This window comes from Poecilia reticulata, linkage group LG13, assembly GCF_000633615.1.
Source record: "Poecilia reticulata strain Guanapo linkage group LG13, Guppy_female_1.0+MT, whole genome shotgun sequence".
Lineage (NCBI taxonomy): Eukaryota > Metazoa > Chordata > Actinopteri > Cyprinodontiformes > Poeciliidae > Poecilia > Poecilia reticulata.
Genome location: NC_024343.1, coordinates 23,251,756 through 23,267,642, shown reverse-complemented (window position 1 = coordinate 23,267,642; position 15,887 = coordinate 23,251,756). Strand labels below are relative to the sequence as shown.

Genomic DNA, 15,887 nt, shown 5'->3' with positions numbered 1-15,887 from the left:
TGTTATCCTGTAGTGACAATATGAAGTAGAGGCTAATAGCCATTCTTCAAAATAGGAAACATGTCAGAACATAGTATTCAAGTAAAGTAGATGTCGCTGCCCAGCTTTTTGAGGAATTCCTCCTCATGTTTGCTGAGTTTTTCCTGCAGAGCTACATGCTTTGCAAAGCGGTGCAAAATATGCCGGAAATGGTAGGTATCTTTGACGGACTGACTGGGATCAGGTACCTTGCATGAACCTGCTTTAATAGTTGACTTCAACAGGCTCAATCCCATTTGGTTTAGGAATTTGTTCCCTGAAAGACATAGAATTAAAACATCTTTGTCTTGATAGTGTTGTAGAAATATTGTATACAAAGGAATGTTATGAAAAATCCTTCGCCGTACCAGCTGTAAGACTTTGGAATCATCACTGCTAAAAAACAAACTCCCCAACATCTAACTTAACATCTATTAACACTGATGACAGTTTTTTCAGTGCAATTAAAATCCCTGCTTTTATTTGTAGATTTTTTTTCTCACTTTTTGTAAATAGCTTACTCAGTTTTGTACAAGCACATCACTGTTTTTGCACTCAGTTGCACATGTCAATCTGAATATGCTAATACCTGTATAAGCTTGAAGTCTGCATTTTAAGGCTTTTGATACAGTTTTCCAGGATTTCTACTAAGGGTCAAATATGCAACATTTGCAAATCCACCAGAAATTCAGGCTTCTTCTCTTATATTAATTTTGTCAAGTTTTTTACCTCCAAACTCTGTCATTGGGTTTTTTCCACCATGGCAYTGTGCCCAGTACCAGGCATGTCCTCCAATCAGAAGACCTCCTCCTTCTGCTACAAAGTTCTGGATCTCTTCCCAGTGGATTTTGGGGTTTGATGGAGACACAAACACACTCAGGTCTTTCTTGATGACTGTTTTCTCCATTTTTAGACCTGAGTCGGTAGCTATCTTAATCCCATTTTTCAGTGCTACTCCAACAACGCCCCTTCGTCCTTCGTCCAGCCAGTGTAGGGCATTCTTCCAAAATGGAGCATTTGCCTGGGTTATAATTAGATGTTGAAAGAGAAAAGAGAAAAATTAACCCAGTTTTTCTGATGAACCTTAGAAATTTTTAACTTGTTTTTTGGTTACTTTACCTCAGCACTCAGAACTCCTTCATGTCCAGCAACGATGACCCGACCTTGGCCATAATAGGCTCCGGCCAAAAATGCCTGCCCACYATTTGCTACACCAATTGGAAATGCTAGTGGGCCATGGACCATAACCTCTGAYGCTAGTGAACCATTTGGGATGGCGAGCTCTGAAACACCATCAAGTAAGAACTGCAAGTCGTCCTCAAAATCCTTCCCTACTCTGTATTTGGAAAAGGAAGCACATTTTTGTTAATTACCATTGCTACGTACTTTCTTTCTCTGAAAGTTAAAAAAAGATCTTAGCTCTGATTTTAATTACTAGTATTTTTAAAACTCAAAACTTCCAAAAACATGCACAGATGTAAATAAATATTAACGTTTAACTCCTCCAGAAAGTCTACAAATTTTAATAAAGAGTAAAGCTTATATATTATCTTAAAAGTTAAAGTAAACTGAAAGCAATGTATTTAAATCAGATATTTTAAACTCAACATGAAAACATTTCTAAAAAAGGAAATTAGAAGAAACAGAATGCATGCTCACACTACAGCCATGTAGGAGGATGGGATCTGTGGATAAACTGGGAGGTTTTCCACCTCTGCTGGATTCTTAGAGAAGTAGATCCCTGCAACCCCAGACACCTTGTTTCCATCAAAGTGATGCAGTGTGTTCTCCTTAGGGTGATCTGCAGTCCAGCTCCACGCCTGGCCGGCTATCAGCACCCCTCCTCCAGCTTTCATGAAGGCCACCAAGTCTTTCGGGTCAGCACCAACGCTGTACGCATCCGCCACATACACACCAGTCTTTAGATTACTATCAAAGCCCCCCACTAATTGTGCTTGGAAGGTGGACTTGCTGAGGTTGTTGCTGACCACCTTGACGCTGTTGTGCACAAATACAGAAGGGTCATCTGATCCATCACCCCGCAGCCAGATCAGGGCGTTCTCCACCARAGCAGGAAAGGCAGTCAGGTAACCCTCATGACCCAGAACAACAATCCTCCCAGCACCATACAGAGAGGCAGCCATCAGGACCTGACCTTTGCTGTTCATGGCTAAAGGAAAGGCATGGTCTCCGATCAGCAGCAGGTCGCTGGGGACACAAGGGCAATGAAAGTCCAGCTCCTTCACTCCTTTCATGAGAGACAAGTAGGCTGCCTGATGGCTGACTTGGCTGGTTGGGTTAGACATGATGCAATCAAATTATATTTGATCAGTGAAGAAAATTAAGGATGCCTTAAGTTCAATTTGTCCACATCCAGTCTAATAGCTCTAGTAGAGTTTATGGTTGACAGGCCTATAGGAAGAAACAAGAATGAAATACAAAACAATTAAACTTGTGACAATTGAGTTAAAACACAAGCATGTATACCCGCAAAGATAAAATATGAAATATCTGTTCAATAGTTTGCTTCACAATATGCATACCTTATAGTTCCTGCTTCGGCAGTGTGCTTCACCTATGGTTAACACAGACACAAGAATACAAATGACAGCTGAGCAGGGAGGGATTATCAGTCAAAATATAATAAAAAGAGGAGGAACTGCAGAGATAAGCTCAATGGACAAAAACAGTGTGTCAACAGTCTCAGTGTGTGACTAGTCCAGTGTTACTCGATCCTGACATCAAGTAAAACCTGTTTATCGAGTTAGTCTTCATTTATTTGAGGCTATAATACAAAAACCTTGGAATGTAAAGAAACACACACTGCCCATGAGATTTTTTTACTTTGTTTGTTTTTTCAAAAACATTTTAGTTTTTAACAAACTGTACCACTGTCATTTGGAAAAATGCAACGGATGTCATAAAAACACAAACCAACCAAGGCATTTGGTAGCTTTATTTCATTTCATTTAGCTTTATTTTATTTATTTATTTTTGCTTTATCATAAAAGGTAGTTTTTCATCTGACAGGAAAAATACACATTCGATCAGTTTCAAACTTCTTTAAACGCATTTTACCGCAGAAAATGAACACATTTTACAATGCACAAGACTTGGACTCCAAACGTACAATTGTAAAACGAATTAAAAGTGAATGCAAACAGTTAAATAGTAATAAAACTTATATTCCATGTTGCCTATTGTCAGTCATTGCGGAACACTAAAACATAAAGCATGTTTCTACACGAGCATAATTTGCAGACGCACCACCTGCGAAACTAGCTCGCAACTAAACAAATCACAATTTATAGATTTTTGCAGACGCACCACCTGCAGTTTAATTTTCTTAGCCGCAACACACCTTTAAAGTAGACCTAGAAACGCCAACGAAAAAGGGCGTAAAAGAACGTCCTATGTTTGCCTTCCTTATTGCTCTAAATAGTTAGTAAAAGTAGCTGGAAGTGGCTCCACAGATGTCGTGTACGCTGGTTGGACCCTCTGGGATCCGGATTCCACTGGAGGACGGACGGGCTGTGATTCTGGGCCGGGGTCCGGACACTGGAGTGTCCGACAAGAAATGCTCCAGGCACCAGGGTGAGGCAGAGAGAAACAGTAACAATGCGCTGTTGGCCTTAATGTCAGCCTATATCAGTTTTATCATGAATGTTGATATGCTCACTTATATCTATATCAGGAGTATACATAAAAGAGAGGAAATGCCCATCCAAGTATAATGTGATAACATAATGTCATATTTTTAGTGTATTTTTGTCTTTGTTTTTCATGTTAATTACTGGAGGGAATCAGTAGCACTTATATAATGGGTGAAATGGATCCTGTTATTACCGGTAGTTTGGGGATTTCTTTGGTATTTTAAAGATCCACATTATCTTCATATTAAATGAAAGTGAATGTTTGTGCTTAGATCTGAAAAACAGCCTAAATCAAAGGAGATTTATTTGGAAATATGTCTGGAAATTTATGAAATTTGAACATATAAAGATTATCTGATGCTTAATGTGAGATTAAAAGTGGTGTTATTTCAAACTTATTGTCAAATAGGGTAAATATAATTGCTTTTAGATTGATCTCGGTGCAGTAAGGTTAAAACATGTGTCTAGGCTCCTGCTGTCTGCATTGAAAGGGAATAAACTGCCCAGAATTAAGAAAAACATGCTCCGTGCAGCGCAAAAATTATTTCTTATAAACCAGTCAACATTTGACTGGAAATTTTCCAGTCGTCTGTCAAAATATGTTTTTATTCTGCCTTAGCAACATCCCTGTACTGACTGTTAGTATGAATCTGTGCATACATGATTGCATTATGTCTGCAGAGCTTTAAATCAGTGTTACTACTTAAATATTAAACTTGAGAGAAAAAGGCAAATCATTTCATGAACCGTTGTTTTCCTCTAGTTTCTGTTCAACCTGCAAATAAGCAATGTTTTTAAAAAAATACTGATAGCTTCAAAATAACATTCTCCTATCTTTCATGTGTTTTGCTTTAATATTTGCACACTCTGTCACTCATTGTACCTATGTTTGAGAAAGCCACGCACATATTAAATCGCCTCCTCTGTGATCATGTGCCATATGAATTTTAACAGCCCCTGTGTTTGTTTCAGTGAAGGCGGTGGCTTGTTATGAAGAGCAGGATGTGGTTGTTACTCAGGTATGGGAACACACCCACCCAGAGAGGTATCATAATTATCTACAACTAAGGCATCACTGCCATGTTATGCAAAATTAACACATCAAGTTAGTTATTTTATTTCATGAGAAAAGCTGAGGTCAGCACATTTTTCTCTTTCCCTTTACACACACCCTGCTTATCTTGGAGTCATTAAACGAAGTGTTACCCTGGAGATTCTAAAGTCCATTGTCCACATGTGCTGTATTTTTGCAGCTTGGGCCAAATCCCAGTTTCCTAAATGGTGAGAAGCTAGGTCGGGGTCAGTCAGGTAAACTTACCCACGGAGGCACCCTGTACCTGGTCAACCAGAGCCACCCGTTTACACTGGACGTCTCTCTGAGCTCCAACGGAACAGCTTGCAATATGCCACGGAGGAACCTGAAAGCCTCGGATAAGACTAAAGGTGATAGAAACAGGAAGGAGGCCGAATCCAGTCCGACGCCAAAACGCAATATTAAGGACTTCTTTTCCGTCTCTCCCTCTAAGGTAAAACATCATATTTTTCTCATGCATCTTATACATTTATGATACACCACAAATGAATTTACATGATTGTGAGATTGATTGTATGTATATTTTTTTGTTCAGGCTTCTAAAAGGCAGCTGAACACAGAGAGGGACCAGTCTGAGGTGAAGCGACAGAAATTAGATGAGCAAGACGAGGAGGAGAGACTCGCTGAGGAAAAGCTGAAGCAGCTGCAGGAGTTTGCAGAAAAGAACATGACGGAGGAGAAAAAAGACTCCCATTATTCCCCATTGTCATCTCCAGCAAAGGCGTGCGTGAAGAGCAGCTGGCAGCAGACAGGAAACCTCATGTTTTACACCGCTGCAGGAGTGAAAGCGAGCGACAAGGTGGGGAACGGTTCCTTTTTGGAACGAAACACAAGATTTACTGGTATGTTTGTGCTATGTACTACTAAACTTGGTTTATATGCTTGATCTCTGCTTTCAGATTGCTGGGTTTGATATTGATGGATGTATTATCACCACCAAATCTGGAAAAGTTTTTCCCACCGCACCTGATGACTGGAAGTATGTTCATTCTCCTCCATGTGTTCTTTGATAATTGTTGATCTTTTATTTCCCTCTTTTGGCCTTGTGATGGGGGGTGGGGGCGACTTGAGCACGTTTTACCTCACAACTCATTAAAAGATGGCTTGTATAAAGTATCAGCCTCGCCAGCAGTAAACAGTTAAATAAACTTTGTGTTTGTAACGTGAACAATATTCAAGGGTTCAAAAACTGTATGCGCTTTAATAGATGTACATTATTTAACTCTCATTATGTGAATTTCCTAGGATTCTGTACCCAGAGATTCAGCCCAGGCTGGCCAGCTTGCTCAAAAAAGGCTATAAGGTGCGAAGGACTGAAACATCTGCACTGGTGGACTTTAGAAGTATGAACCTAGTGGCGTGCTGCTGGATTTTACATGCTTGTGTACCCTGTTGCAGGTTGTTTTCTTCACCAACCAGCTGGGGATCGCTAGGGGCAAACTGATACCAGAGGTGTTCAAGTCTAAAGTGGAGGACATCCTCACCACGCTGCAGCTGCCTGTGCAGGTTGGTCCCAGGTTCTCATCACAGATTCCTTCAGCATCAAGCAGCGACTGATCTCCCGTTCCACGCTTCAGGTGTTTGTCGCCAGCGGCCCTGGTATCTACAGGAAACCCGTGATGGGAATGTGGAATCACCTGTGTGAGAAAGTGAGTACACACCTGATACATAGCAGCTTCACCACCAGAAACCAAACAAAGAATCAATAAAAATAAATTTTGTTGCACGGCGTCTCTGGTGTGTCTCCTGCCCAGGCTAATGATGGGCTGGCTGTCGACAAGACCCAGAGTTTTTATGTGGGAGGTAAGTCAAAGCTCAGGTGTGTGGCTTTGATGTCGATGTGATAAATATTCTCTTTTCTATGTTTCTGTTTGATGTCAAACATAGAAGCCTCCATTGCTTAACCAAATCATGTGTCAGTTGAATCTGTAGCAGTCCACAATAACACTTGGGTTGACAAATCCACATGGCATCCTGACCGTCTCCCTGTGTCTAGATGCTGCAGGAAGGCCGGAGAACTGGGCTCCGGGCAAGAAGAAGAAGGATTTCTCCTGCAGTGACAGATTGGTAAGAGCTACAAGGTCCCTACTTCTGCTTTCCAAACAATCTTTCTTGTCCTTCCTTTCATCCCATCTTTTCTCCTCTCCTTCATTCCTTCCTCCCTTTTTCTCTGCACTCTTCCATGTTTCCTTTTTGTGCCTTCTCTCATGTTTCTCTCTGTTTTTTGCAGGTTCCACGTTGAAAGCTCAGTGTAGAAATATCTGCTCTAAATTATTATTTTTTTGCTTGATGATTTTAGAAGGTTGAATCTGGAAAATTTGGGAATTTTTCCATGGAAAATATGTGGGAACTTTATCCTCCTCCTGTCACTTCCTGTCTCCACCAAGTCGTTAACGTCATGTTTGATGTCAGTGAATAGATTAGTGGAGCTCAAAGCTGTTTTTTCTTTCTGTTGTTGCAGTTTGCGCTGAACATTGGGCTTCAGTTCTACACACCAGAAGAATACTTTTTAGGATGGAAGAGCGCCCCCTACAGCCTGCCTGACTTTGACCCTGTGAGTACAGCTTAGTTCTGAATCCTCTTTTTGGTGTCACAGATGTTTTCCTGACTCATTCCTTCTGTTGGGATTTATTCTGGCTCAGCATAAAACCAATCAGGGAACCTGTTGAGCCCTAATTGTGTTAAAAGGGAATGATCAATATGTTTTATAAAAATCTTATTAAAGTCCAAGGCTGACAAGCCTCTGCTGTGTAGATATATAATTTAATCTGTGTGCGTCTTAATCATTGTCTTTCATTCTGAATTAGCGGAAGCTCGACTCTAGCTGCAGACTGTTCGACCCGCCGTCCGCCTCTCTCACCTGCACCAACACAGAAGTTATTGTTGCCGTGGGTTACCCTGCAGGTACTGTCTAGAGGGGTATGTCACCTTTCTGGTCTGTCCGTCCGCCAACACCCTGACATTCTTTTTATGTCTTTTCTTTCCAGGTGGTAAATCCACCTTCTTCCACACCCACGTTGTTCCAAAGGGCTACGTCTACGTCAACAGGGCGAGTAGATCCTTAGTATTTCAGCTCAGCTAACTGAATGAGTCTCATTGTTTTGGTTTTCAGTTCAGTAAAGCTTGTTTCCACTCCCGTCCGCATCAGGACACGCTCGGCTCCTGGCAGAACTGCGTGTCGGCGTGTGAGCGTGCTCTGAAGGAGGGCCGCAGCGTCGCCGTGGACAACACCAACCCAGACCCAGAGTCTCGCAAACGGTAACTCCGTTGCAGCACCTCCCATGTGTTTTCTCTCTGTTTGCTTGGATGGGTGTGTCGTTTTTATGTTTCAGTTTGATGATCGCGATCCGATCACTTCACTGTATCCACCTTTATGTAAACAGTCTGCAGGAGAATTATGTCACAAATGCAAATGATTTAATACAAACAGATTAGTTAATGTTTTTGTTGGAGGAGTGTTTGCTCTGCAATCTAATTCAAGCCACTTCTCTCATGATTGATGCTTTCAGGTGTTTATTATTCAGTAATAAGGCTCTGCAGACTGCATTAAAACATTAAAGGTGACCTATCATGATTCCTTGACAAGGTTAGGATAGGTCTATGTGCGACACAAAACATGTTCATTCTATTTGTTGTACACAATCAGTCTTATAAGAATTTAGTCTGGTTAGTTTGGCTCATTTTTGAGCTCTCAGGGCCTCTTGTCACTTTAAATCCAAATAATCTGCTGCTGGCCACGCCCCCCGCCCCCAACTCAACGTTTACACTCACATGTGAAAACGACTTCAAACAGATTCACAATTATACAACTGCACATCTTTAAAAAACAGAAGTAGAGCCTCCTGCACAACCAGTAAGAATGCAGCAAGTGGTTCCTGGATGGTAGTCAACAACAAAACACAGCCGTTGCATCACGTGACCAAATGTGTCTTGGAGCTTCTCTTGGGTTGATGGGTAATACCAGAAACCATTAACTTACTGGTTCAAATGGAATAACAAAACATGCAAAGTGTGAATTTTTAATAATAGGTCCCCTTTAGCATATTTTTGTAGGAAAATGTTTCTGATTTTGTAAAGCTTTTCCGACACCAGAATCGCACTGATAAACTGACCTGTGTGGGGGTTTCTGCAGATACTTGGATGTGGCCAAAGCAGCAGGAGTGTCCTGTCGCTGTTTCTTTTTCACTGCCACCTTGGAGCAAGCCAAGCACAATAACAGGGTATGACCAACTTCACAACATCCCCCCCTTTCTTTTTTTAAACACATGGCTCAGTTTTGTCCTGGTTGTGAGGAACCTCGTCTGTTTTTACTGTTCTCCTCAGTTCCGTGAAATGGCTCCATCCAACAGCAAACACGCTAAGGTCAACGACATGGTTTTCCACAGCTACAAGTGAGTGAAACTGGCCTGCGATGGCGGCCTCGGTCATGTTGCTCAACTTTTTCCTAGAGCCAAAAGGCCCATGTGGACTGAAATTGGTATTTTGTTCAAAGTACTTGCTCAGAATGTGTCTTTTTTGCTAAATTTGTTTTATTTTTTAATTTTTTGTGTAGTTAAAACATTTTTTTATGAATTAACTGATGTGATCTGTCTTTTGTTTCTGGGCAGGAAAAATTTTGTGGCTCCAAATGTCTCTGAGGGTTTCTCTGAGATCCTTCAAATCCACTTTGTTCCACACTTCAAGGACAGTCAGTCTGAAACTCTGTTCAGGCAGTTCTCCGAGGGCTGACCGAACTCCTACAGCCGGTTCTGACAACGACGGATCACAGATGAGACCTCAGGAAAGACACTGGGATATTAGACCTGCAGCTGATAAACAGTCTGCTTATTTAGCTCACATGCTAAGCTATTGAAGTGATTACTTGAGGCAGCAGAGATGTCAAGCAGATTAGCTCAGGCCATTTTATTGACATAAGCATTTCAACATAACGGGGACATTTTTGTCTATATGTTAAGTCTAGAGATAAACTGGTAAAATGTAAGAACAGAAGTAGATTTTTTTTTTTTACTTCTATTGCTCCAAATTTTCACTGTTTCCACTGGACAATAGAACTTCCTATCTGAATAGTTTGATTAATGATATCATGTACTGACGAGAAAAGTCTCAAGGTTTGAAGAAACATTAACACTCAGAATAAAGTTTACATTTTATTTTTCAAACTGTTGAATAAAATTTGTGTTTCCATTTAAGATTTTTAATTCAACAGGTCTATCATCTTTCTAGAATAAGGGGCATGATGTTACAATCTACATTAAGTCAGGTATCCATTAGCATACAGTGGACTTGCTCTACTGTACGGTCCAGGATCTGCTCTCTGGCTCTTAAGGAAGAAACTGGATTTCCTTCCCCAGGTGCTGTTTCAGCCACGGCATCAACTTGAAGAGGTCGATGTGAAAGTCTCGGGCGTCATGAAGGGTACTGCTCACCTTTGGGATCTCACAGACGTTTATGGTGCCCCAGCTCAGCACCCCCACCTACCGATGAAAACAGAAAATAGTTTGGTTCTGACAATCCGACTCTACTCTTTTTCCCGTATTTAAAAGTTTTCAGACCTGAAAGAAGCGCTTCCTTTTCTGCAGGTACAGGGATCCGCCAGAGTCGCCTGTAACAGAGGTGCAGCTGTTATTTGTGTCCTATATTGATAGGACACAAATAACAGTTTTTGAACTGGAAGAATCCAGACCTCTGCAGCTGATGCCGTCCTGATATCGTTCCGTTCCTCCAGAGCAGAGGAAATTTTCAGTCACATATTCGTCCAGCGATACGTTTGTGGGTTGAGTTAGAGTCAGCCTGGCCTTTTCCACACAGGATGGCCTCTGCAGAGAGAGAAAACACAACAACACTTTATTTTACCAGGAGGATTTCTATCAGATTTATGACTGGTCAAGGAAACTCACCTGATTCTTCAGGTGGATATAAGTTTGTTTCCGTTCTTTGGCCTTATGGATGAAGAAGGCAGGAGTCGCCGTGAGTGAAAGGAGTTGCTCCCCTGTTGAAACATTCCTTGCAGCTTTATGAACAAATACGAGACACAGCCATGCTTCCCCTTCAGCTGTCACATGCTACAACAAACCCCAGTGTTTTATTAGGATTTCATGTGAGGAACCAACTAGTTGATCACTTTGAAGAAAAAAAAAAAGTGTTTTTGAAATACAATGTTCCCAAAAAACATATTATCAATTGGATTTAGGTCTGGACCACTTTAAAACAAACAAACATTGAATTTCAGCTCTGTGTGTTTAGGGTCGTGCTGGTGAAGGTGAACCACCACTTTAGTCTTCAGTCTTTTAACACAGGGCTTTTCTCCAGCCAAATTTTATTTGTACAGCATATTTCAGCAACAAGGCAGTTCAAAGTGCTTCACATCATAAAAATCAACTGCAGCATTACGTTTTTCCAAGTGCCGTTATTATAAAAGTTACTTACTGTGCTGCTCACAGGTGGAGTTGATTTTTTTCATGGCTCGAGAGGCCGCTACGGTACACGGCAAGCAGATAGGCCTTTTGGAAAAACATTTTATGTAAATAAATCTCACATTAAGCTACACCTGTATGCATTCATAATTAAACACCTGAAGAAGTTGTTCAATCAGACGTGTGCTGACCTGCAGCCATTTACAGAATGCTTTACTGTCATCTGCCTCACCTGGCTTCCCAGGACAACGGGATTTTCTGTTTAGTCTCTACCAAAGCCACATCGTAGTCATAAAACTCTGAGACATTCCTCCCTTTCAGTTTGAGGGTGTTGAATTCGGGGTGGGTGATCACCCTGATGCCGTCCACCTCTCCTCCACCTGGAAACCAAAGACACGGTTTACTATGTCGGCATAAAGGATTTGAGTTCAATATAATTATATATGTTCACTGTTTCCAGGACAACATATGAATGAAAAATCTATCTGTTTTGTTTTTTCCAGACAAAGATATTTAATATAAACATGAACTTAAAACTTGTGGAAAAAGTATGATATCCTTGCGTGTATTCTTGCTTAAGCAAAGCTTTAATCTAAAGATTAATCTAAAATAAATGCCTTCTGTATGAGAACATTTCTTTTTAAAAGACTAAATATTTGCCTTCATCTCCAAATTATTGACAATTTCAGCTCCTTACCATATTGTATTTTTAGCTGACTTGGGACTCTGCTTGTGCTCACTTTGCCAAAGCAGTGAGCAGCTGTCAGCACCCAGGTCTGGCTTACAATAGATCCCGTACAGTGTAGTTTATCAGGTGGCCATTCGTTCTACAGGGAGACAGAATTTGTTTAAGCTTACAGCCCACTTCAACCGGTTTCTTCCAACTGAGAGAGATTGCACTTACCGATGAGACGATGACGTGCCAAGGCCTGGTGTAGGCCTTCAGGCCATCTAGCATCTGGTTTTCGGTGATGTCTTCCTGAGCTATCCCGCACATTGTCACACTTTTGTCACCTGGTCAATGGAAAGCCATGAATTTGGTTCCGTCTAGAGACAATTCGTGTTGAGTAATGTGTTTGGTTTCGGGCTGAGTGAGAGCTGCTACTCACTGATGATGCTGTTGAACACTTCTCCCAGTAAGCTGAAGTCCTTCAGAACGAAGAAATGCCTCTCGCCACTTTTCTTGGAGGCCAGAGAGTTCAACTCGTCTTTGTTCACTTGATCCCCAACGCCGAACACATAGACATCTGGAAACATCGAACTCCCTTATTTTTACGTTTTATTTTTGCACTGATCATTTTCTGACAGTGTATCTTTTGTTTCAAATTTGTCAATTAAATTTTTAAATCAAAAATGCTTGTTGTGCATTCGTATCAATCCATGTCATCCTACCCAGCAGTTTCTCGTGTGTCTGATCATGTTGTGTGGTGCTGTAGCCCAGTAAGCTCCGGATCCTGACCAGAGCGGCCTCTGGCTTTTTCCCTGTGTTGGAGTAACCTGCAGGTAGAAAAATACAACAGCAAAAAAAGAAACATCACAATTTTTGCAATATTTATACTACAATATTTCATTCTTTTGAAAAGGGCTTGTCTTATCGCCATGGTAATACAGGTAAAGTATTTTATCTCTTTAGCTTCCATGAAAATAAAACTTGCAATTTGTCTTGAAGCAAACCAACACGGAGGACAAGCTTGTTTATTAAAGTAAACAAAATGACGTCAAACTCAGTCAGGTACGGTCAAGTAAAGGACCGTGGAATAAAATTTCATGATGAAGGCCTCAGCAACACTCATCATCGTCGGGGTGTGGTGTATGTGCATGTTTTTGTGTCCAAGGTCAGTGTTTTGTACTTTGCTACACTTGCTCTGAAAAGCAGGAGAAACTGCTGATCTGTAGTTGCGTTTGTGAGACTCTGAGAGTTTTTTTTTTTTTTTTACCATCGGTTTCGATGATGATGATGTTCTGGGTCTCATTAAAATGGTTCTTGTTTCTGTTTTCATTTAAGAAGCTGATTGTGTTCACGACATTTTCCAGAGCAGAGTAAAGGTTGGTGCCTGTCTTACGGCCGTGACCTGCAGCAGAAAATGAAACTGATCAGTTTAAAAACAAAAATCACTTGGTTGAATTTGTTAACTCACCAGCATACTGTGACATGTGATTTTTAATTACAAAGTTTGCAACAAGCCATGTCCTACTGTTGTAGTTGAAGTGTGTCATTAAATCTATGACCTCTTCAGAATCCCCACTTATATCCGTTTCATGGATGCTGACAATGACTTTGGTTTCGCTGGCAAACGACAACACGTGGAAATTCAGCTGGACATCGTAGCTGTCCAACTAAATGGATAGAGGATGAGATTCAAAGACCGTGACCATTGTAGGATGTTATTGTAACTTTAACCCCGGCCGTGTCTCATACAAACCTTTCTGATCAGAGCAATGGTTGCATTCCTGGCCAACTCAAATTTTTCCTTCTTGATGCTTCCCGACGTGTCCAGCAAAATGTAGATGTTCATACGACTGACTTCACCCACAAGAAAGCTCCGGCCAAATGTTCTGCTAACATCTTTTTACACACAAGCACACGGTTGACATTTTTTCTTCCATTTGAAATTTTTTTTTTTTTTCACATAAAAACATCTTAATGTTCACACACACAAAAAAATTACTTTTCTTTTTGGAATCCGGAGAGAGAACATCCATCACACCGGCGAGTGATCCCGCCATGGCTTCAGCCACGGAGCTGGGCGTGTCAAAGGTTTGAGGAGCTGCAATAAAGCACAAAAACACCGAATGTAGGGAAAAGCTACATTCAACTCTGTTGCTGGTAGAGTTATAATGTTTGAGTTTAGTGTGTGAGCTCTTTCTAATGAGAAATAACAAAAGTTATCACCTTGGCACCTTGGTGATGAGCCGCTCCACTCCTCGTTTTCCAGGCAAACCCTTTCAGCCGACCCAAGCAGATGCATTCCAGCCTGGCATCGGTAAGTCACTTTGTCTTCTATCTGGAAACGATCGCCTGACCTTTTGGCCCCCGGGGGGATCCCTGGGTCGGTACATTCACTGGCTGCAAAAACTATAAGAGTACTATAATGATTTATTCTGAGGCTGCACAAAATTGATGTCCTTGTTTATAAAATGTTGAAAATATATTTTATTCTTCACAAATTTTATCAAGTGCCTTGCAGAATTAGTCATACCTCTTAAGGATTTTCATATGTCATATTATAACCACAAATGTAAATTTTCTGGGGTTTTCATATGATGGATAAAGTTTGGTAGAAGTTAAAAGCAGTTATAGAACGATATCTAAACTTTGAAAATCTCTGTTTTCTGAACAAGCCATCATCTGAAAATGGAAAGCATAAGGCAAAAATCCAAACTTACCAACACATCGCCTCCTTCCACCTACAGCGTAGTAGTGCAGTGAGCAATTTTTGTATTGTTTGCTCACCATGATTGCGACAGATTGGAGTGGTGCCGGTCCATTCTCCAGACAGAGTGCAGTTTCTTTGTTCTGACCCGTGTAAGGAGAAACCGCTATGGCAGGAAAAGCTCTGTGTCATTCCAACTGGGAACCACTGATCCCTGGGCCAAAAGTCACCATTGTCCAGCTGCAGCTGACCCGGACACATCATGTCTGTGTGCAACAGGGAGAGAGAATGGTGTTCAGCGGACGGAGGAGGAAAGAGGCGGAGGTTCTTGAAAATAAAAACATTACCTTTGCAAGTGGGCCGGGACACAAGCCTGCCACTGGGCAGTCTCATTGGTGACCATTCTCCATCAGCACCACAGATCCTGTCACTGACGGGGTGTGGGAATTTCCCTGGATCGCAGTGATAGGTCATCACACTACCCTCCATCCCTCCCTGGGGAGGAAATTCATTATTTCTTCAAGGGTAAAGGTAAAAAATAAATAAATAAATAATAAAGCATTTAATTAAAAAGAAGCCCACATTTATTCTTTTTCATGTTTCTCGCTCCTTTCGCCAATAATTAAAGTTAGTGTTGGAGATGAAGATTTTTTACTCTACATACTTCTTCTTTTGACTGTGCTACTCATTCTTCTTAGTACTCCTTAAATTTATTTCTTTAATTTCTTGTTGTCTTTTTTTTACTTCTTTCATCAGTCTAACAGGCTTGATAAATGATTTTTGAAAAAACACAAATCATTCCATCTGCAGGTGCAATTAAATACATTAGATTATCATTGAAAGGTGAATTTATTTCAGCAAACCGATTCAAAGTGAAACTCATTCAGCATCCAGACAGAGTGACTCTTATTCATTTCATCACAATAATTTAGACGATTACGGCTTAATAAAAACTCAAAGTTTAGCTCTCAGAAAATCAGAAAATCATGTTGGTAATAAAAGAAAAGATTTTTGACACATAAATGTATATTATGGTCTTCACTGGCCGACAACATCCTCCCTCAAAGAAAGTAAGCCACTAAAGGTGGCTGTTAGAGGATTTCTTTTCACAGAGTGCTCTATTCAAGCACACTGATGGAAAGTTGAGTGGAAGAAAAGCTTTAACAGAATGCACAAGCAACAGGGAGAGCTGCTGTCCAGAGAAAATTGTGAAGAAAGTCCAGTCAAACATTTTCAGGAAATAAAAACACATGAATGCTCTTATGAACAGCCTGAGTCAGAACATTAAGAGTCAACACACACACACGCACACACACACACACACACACACACACAC

At 40.9% G+C, this 15,887-nt stretch overlaps 3 protein-coding genes across 3 annotated transcripts in view; 1 reads left to right on the top strand and 2 right to left on the bottom strand.

Moving 5' to 3' along the window:
• The window catches only part of LOC103475179 (TRPM8 channel-associated factor homolog), a 7,894-nt gene extending 5,210 nt beyond the window's left edge, over positions 1-2,684 (bottom strand). The window contains exons 1-5 of the mRNA XM_017308123.1: positions 2,562-2,684; positions 1,678-2,430; positions 1,138-1,354; positions 748-1,039; positions 98-295 (exon numbers count right to left, since the gene is read on the bottom strand). Of these exons, the coding sequence (XP_017163612.1) occupies positions 98-295; positions 748-1,039; positions 1,138-1,354; positions 1,678-2,324 (1,354 nt within the window). The 5' untranslated portion in view covers positions 2,325-2,430; positions 2,562-2,684. The remainder of the gene's footprint in view (positions 1-97; positions 296-747; positions 1,040-1,137; positions 1,355-1,677; positions 2,431-2,561) is intronic.
• A 578-nt stretch (positions 2,685-3,262) lies between these two features.
• Positions 3,263-9,924, top strand: pnkp (polynucleotide kinase 3'-phosphatase). Its single transcript, XM_008426092.2, has 17 exons — positions 3,263-3,612; positions 4,644-4,690; positions 4,925-5,197; positions 5,300-5,563; positions 5,664-5,743; positions 6,010-6,067; positions 6,163-6,270; positions 6,342-6,413; positions 6,519-6,567; positions 6,761-6,831; positions 7,226-7,318; positions 7,572-7,668; positions 7,752-7,813; positions 7,913-8,022; positions 8,897-8,984; positions 9,088-9,155; positions 9,372-9,924. The coding sequence occupies exons 1-17, from the start codon at positions 3,492-3,494 to the stop codon at positions 9,490-9,492; spliced, it is 1,782 nt and encodes a 593-aa protein (XP_008424314.1). The 5' UTR covers positions 3,263-3,491; the 3' UTR covers positions 9,493-9,924.
• The window catches only part of LOC103474842 (complement C2), a 7,238-nt gene continuing 1,249 nt past the window's right edge, over positions 9,899-15,887 (bottom strand). The window contains exons 3-19 of the mRNA XM_008426093.2: positions 14,899-15,046; positions 14,632-14,817; positions 14,071-14,253; positions 13,847-13,945; positions 13,601-13,743; positions 13,373-13,514; positions 13,115-13,249; positions 12,570-12,674; positions 12,287-12,424; positions 12,082-12,191; positions 11,875-12,004; positions 11,410-11,557; positions 11,191-11,264; positions 10,662-10,753; positions 10,448-10,580; positions 10,317-10,366; positions 9,899-10,238 (exon numbers count right to left, since the gene is read on the bottom strand). Coding sequence (XP_008424315.1) covers positions 10,086-10,238; positions 10,317-10,366; positions 10,448-10,580; positions 10,662-10,753; positions 11,191-11,264; positions 11,410-11,557; positions 11,875-12,004; positions 12,082-12,191; positions 12,287-12,424; positions 12,570-12,674; positions 13,115-13,249; positions 13,373-13,514; positions 13,601-13,743; positions 13,847-13,945; positions 14,071-14,253; positions 14,632-14,817; positions 14,899-15,046 — 2,169 coding nt within the window. The 3' untranslated portion in view covers positions 9,899-10,085. The remainder of the gene's footprint in view (positions 10,239-10,316; positions 10,367-10,447; positions 10,581-10,661; positions 10,754-11,190; positions 11,265-11,409; positions 11,558-11,874; positions 12,005-12,081; positions 12,192-12,286; positions 12,425-12,569; positions 12,675-13,114; positions 13,250-13,372; positions 13,515-13,600; positions 13,744-13,846; positions 13,946-14,070; positions 14,254-14,631; positions 14,818-14,898; positions 15,047-15,887) is intronic.

What these genes read in the sequence shown, in the direction of transcription:
- pnkp (XM_008426092.2), top strand. Translation starts at nt 3,492, where the DNA reads ATGTCGTGTACGCTGGTTGGACCCTCTGGGATCCGGATTCCACTGGAG. An exon ending in CGCTGCAGCTGCCTGTGCAG is followed by an intron (nt 6,271 to 6,341) that starts GTTGGTCCCAGG and finishes TCCACGCTTCAG; the next exon opens with GTGTTTGTCGCCAGCGGCCC. An exon ending in GACCCAGAGTCTCGCAAACG is followed by an intron (nt 8,023 to 8,896) that starts GTAACTCCGTTG and finishes GGGTTTCTGCAG; the next exon opens with ATACTTGGATGTGGCCAAAG.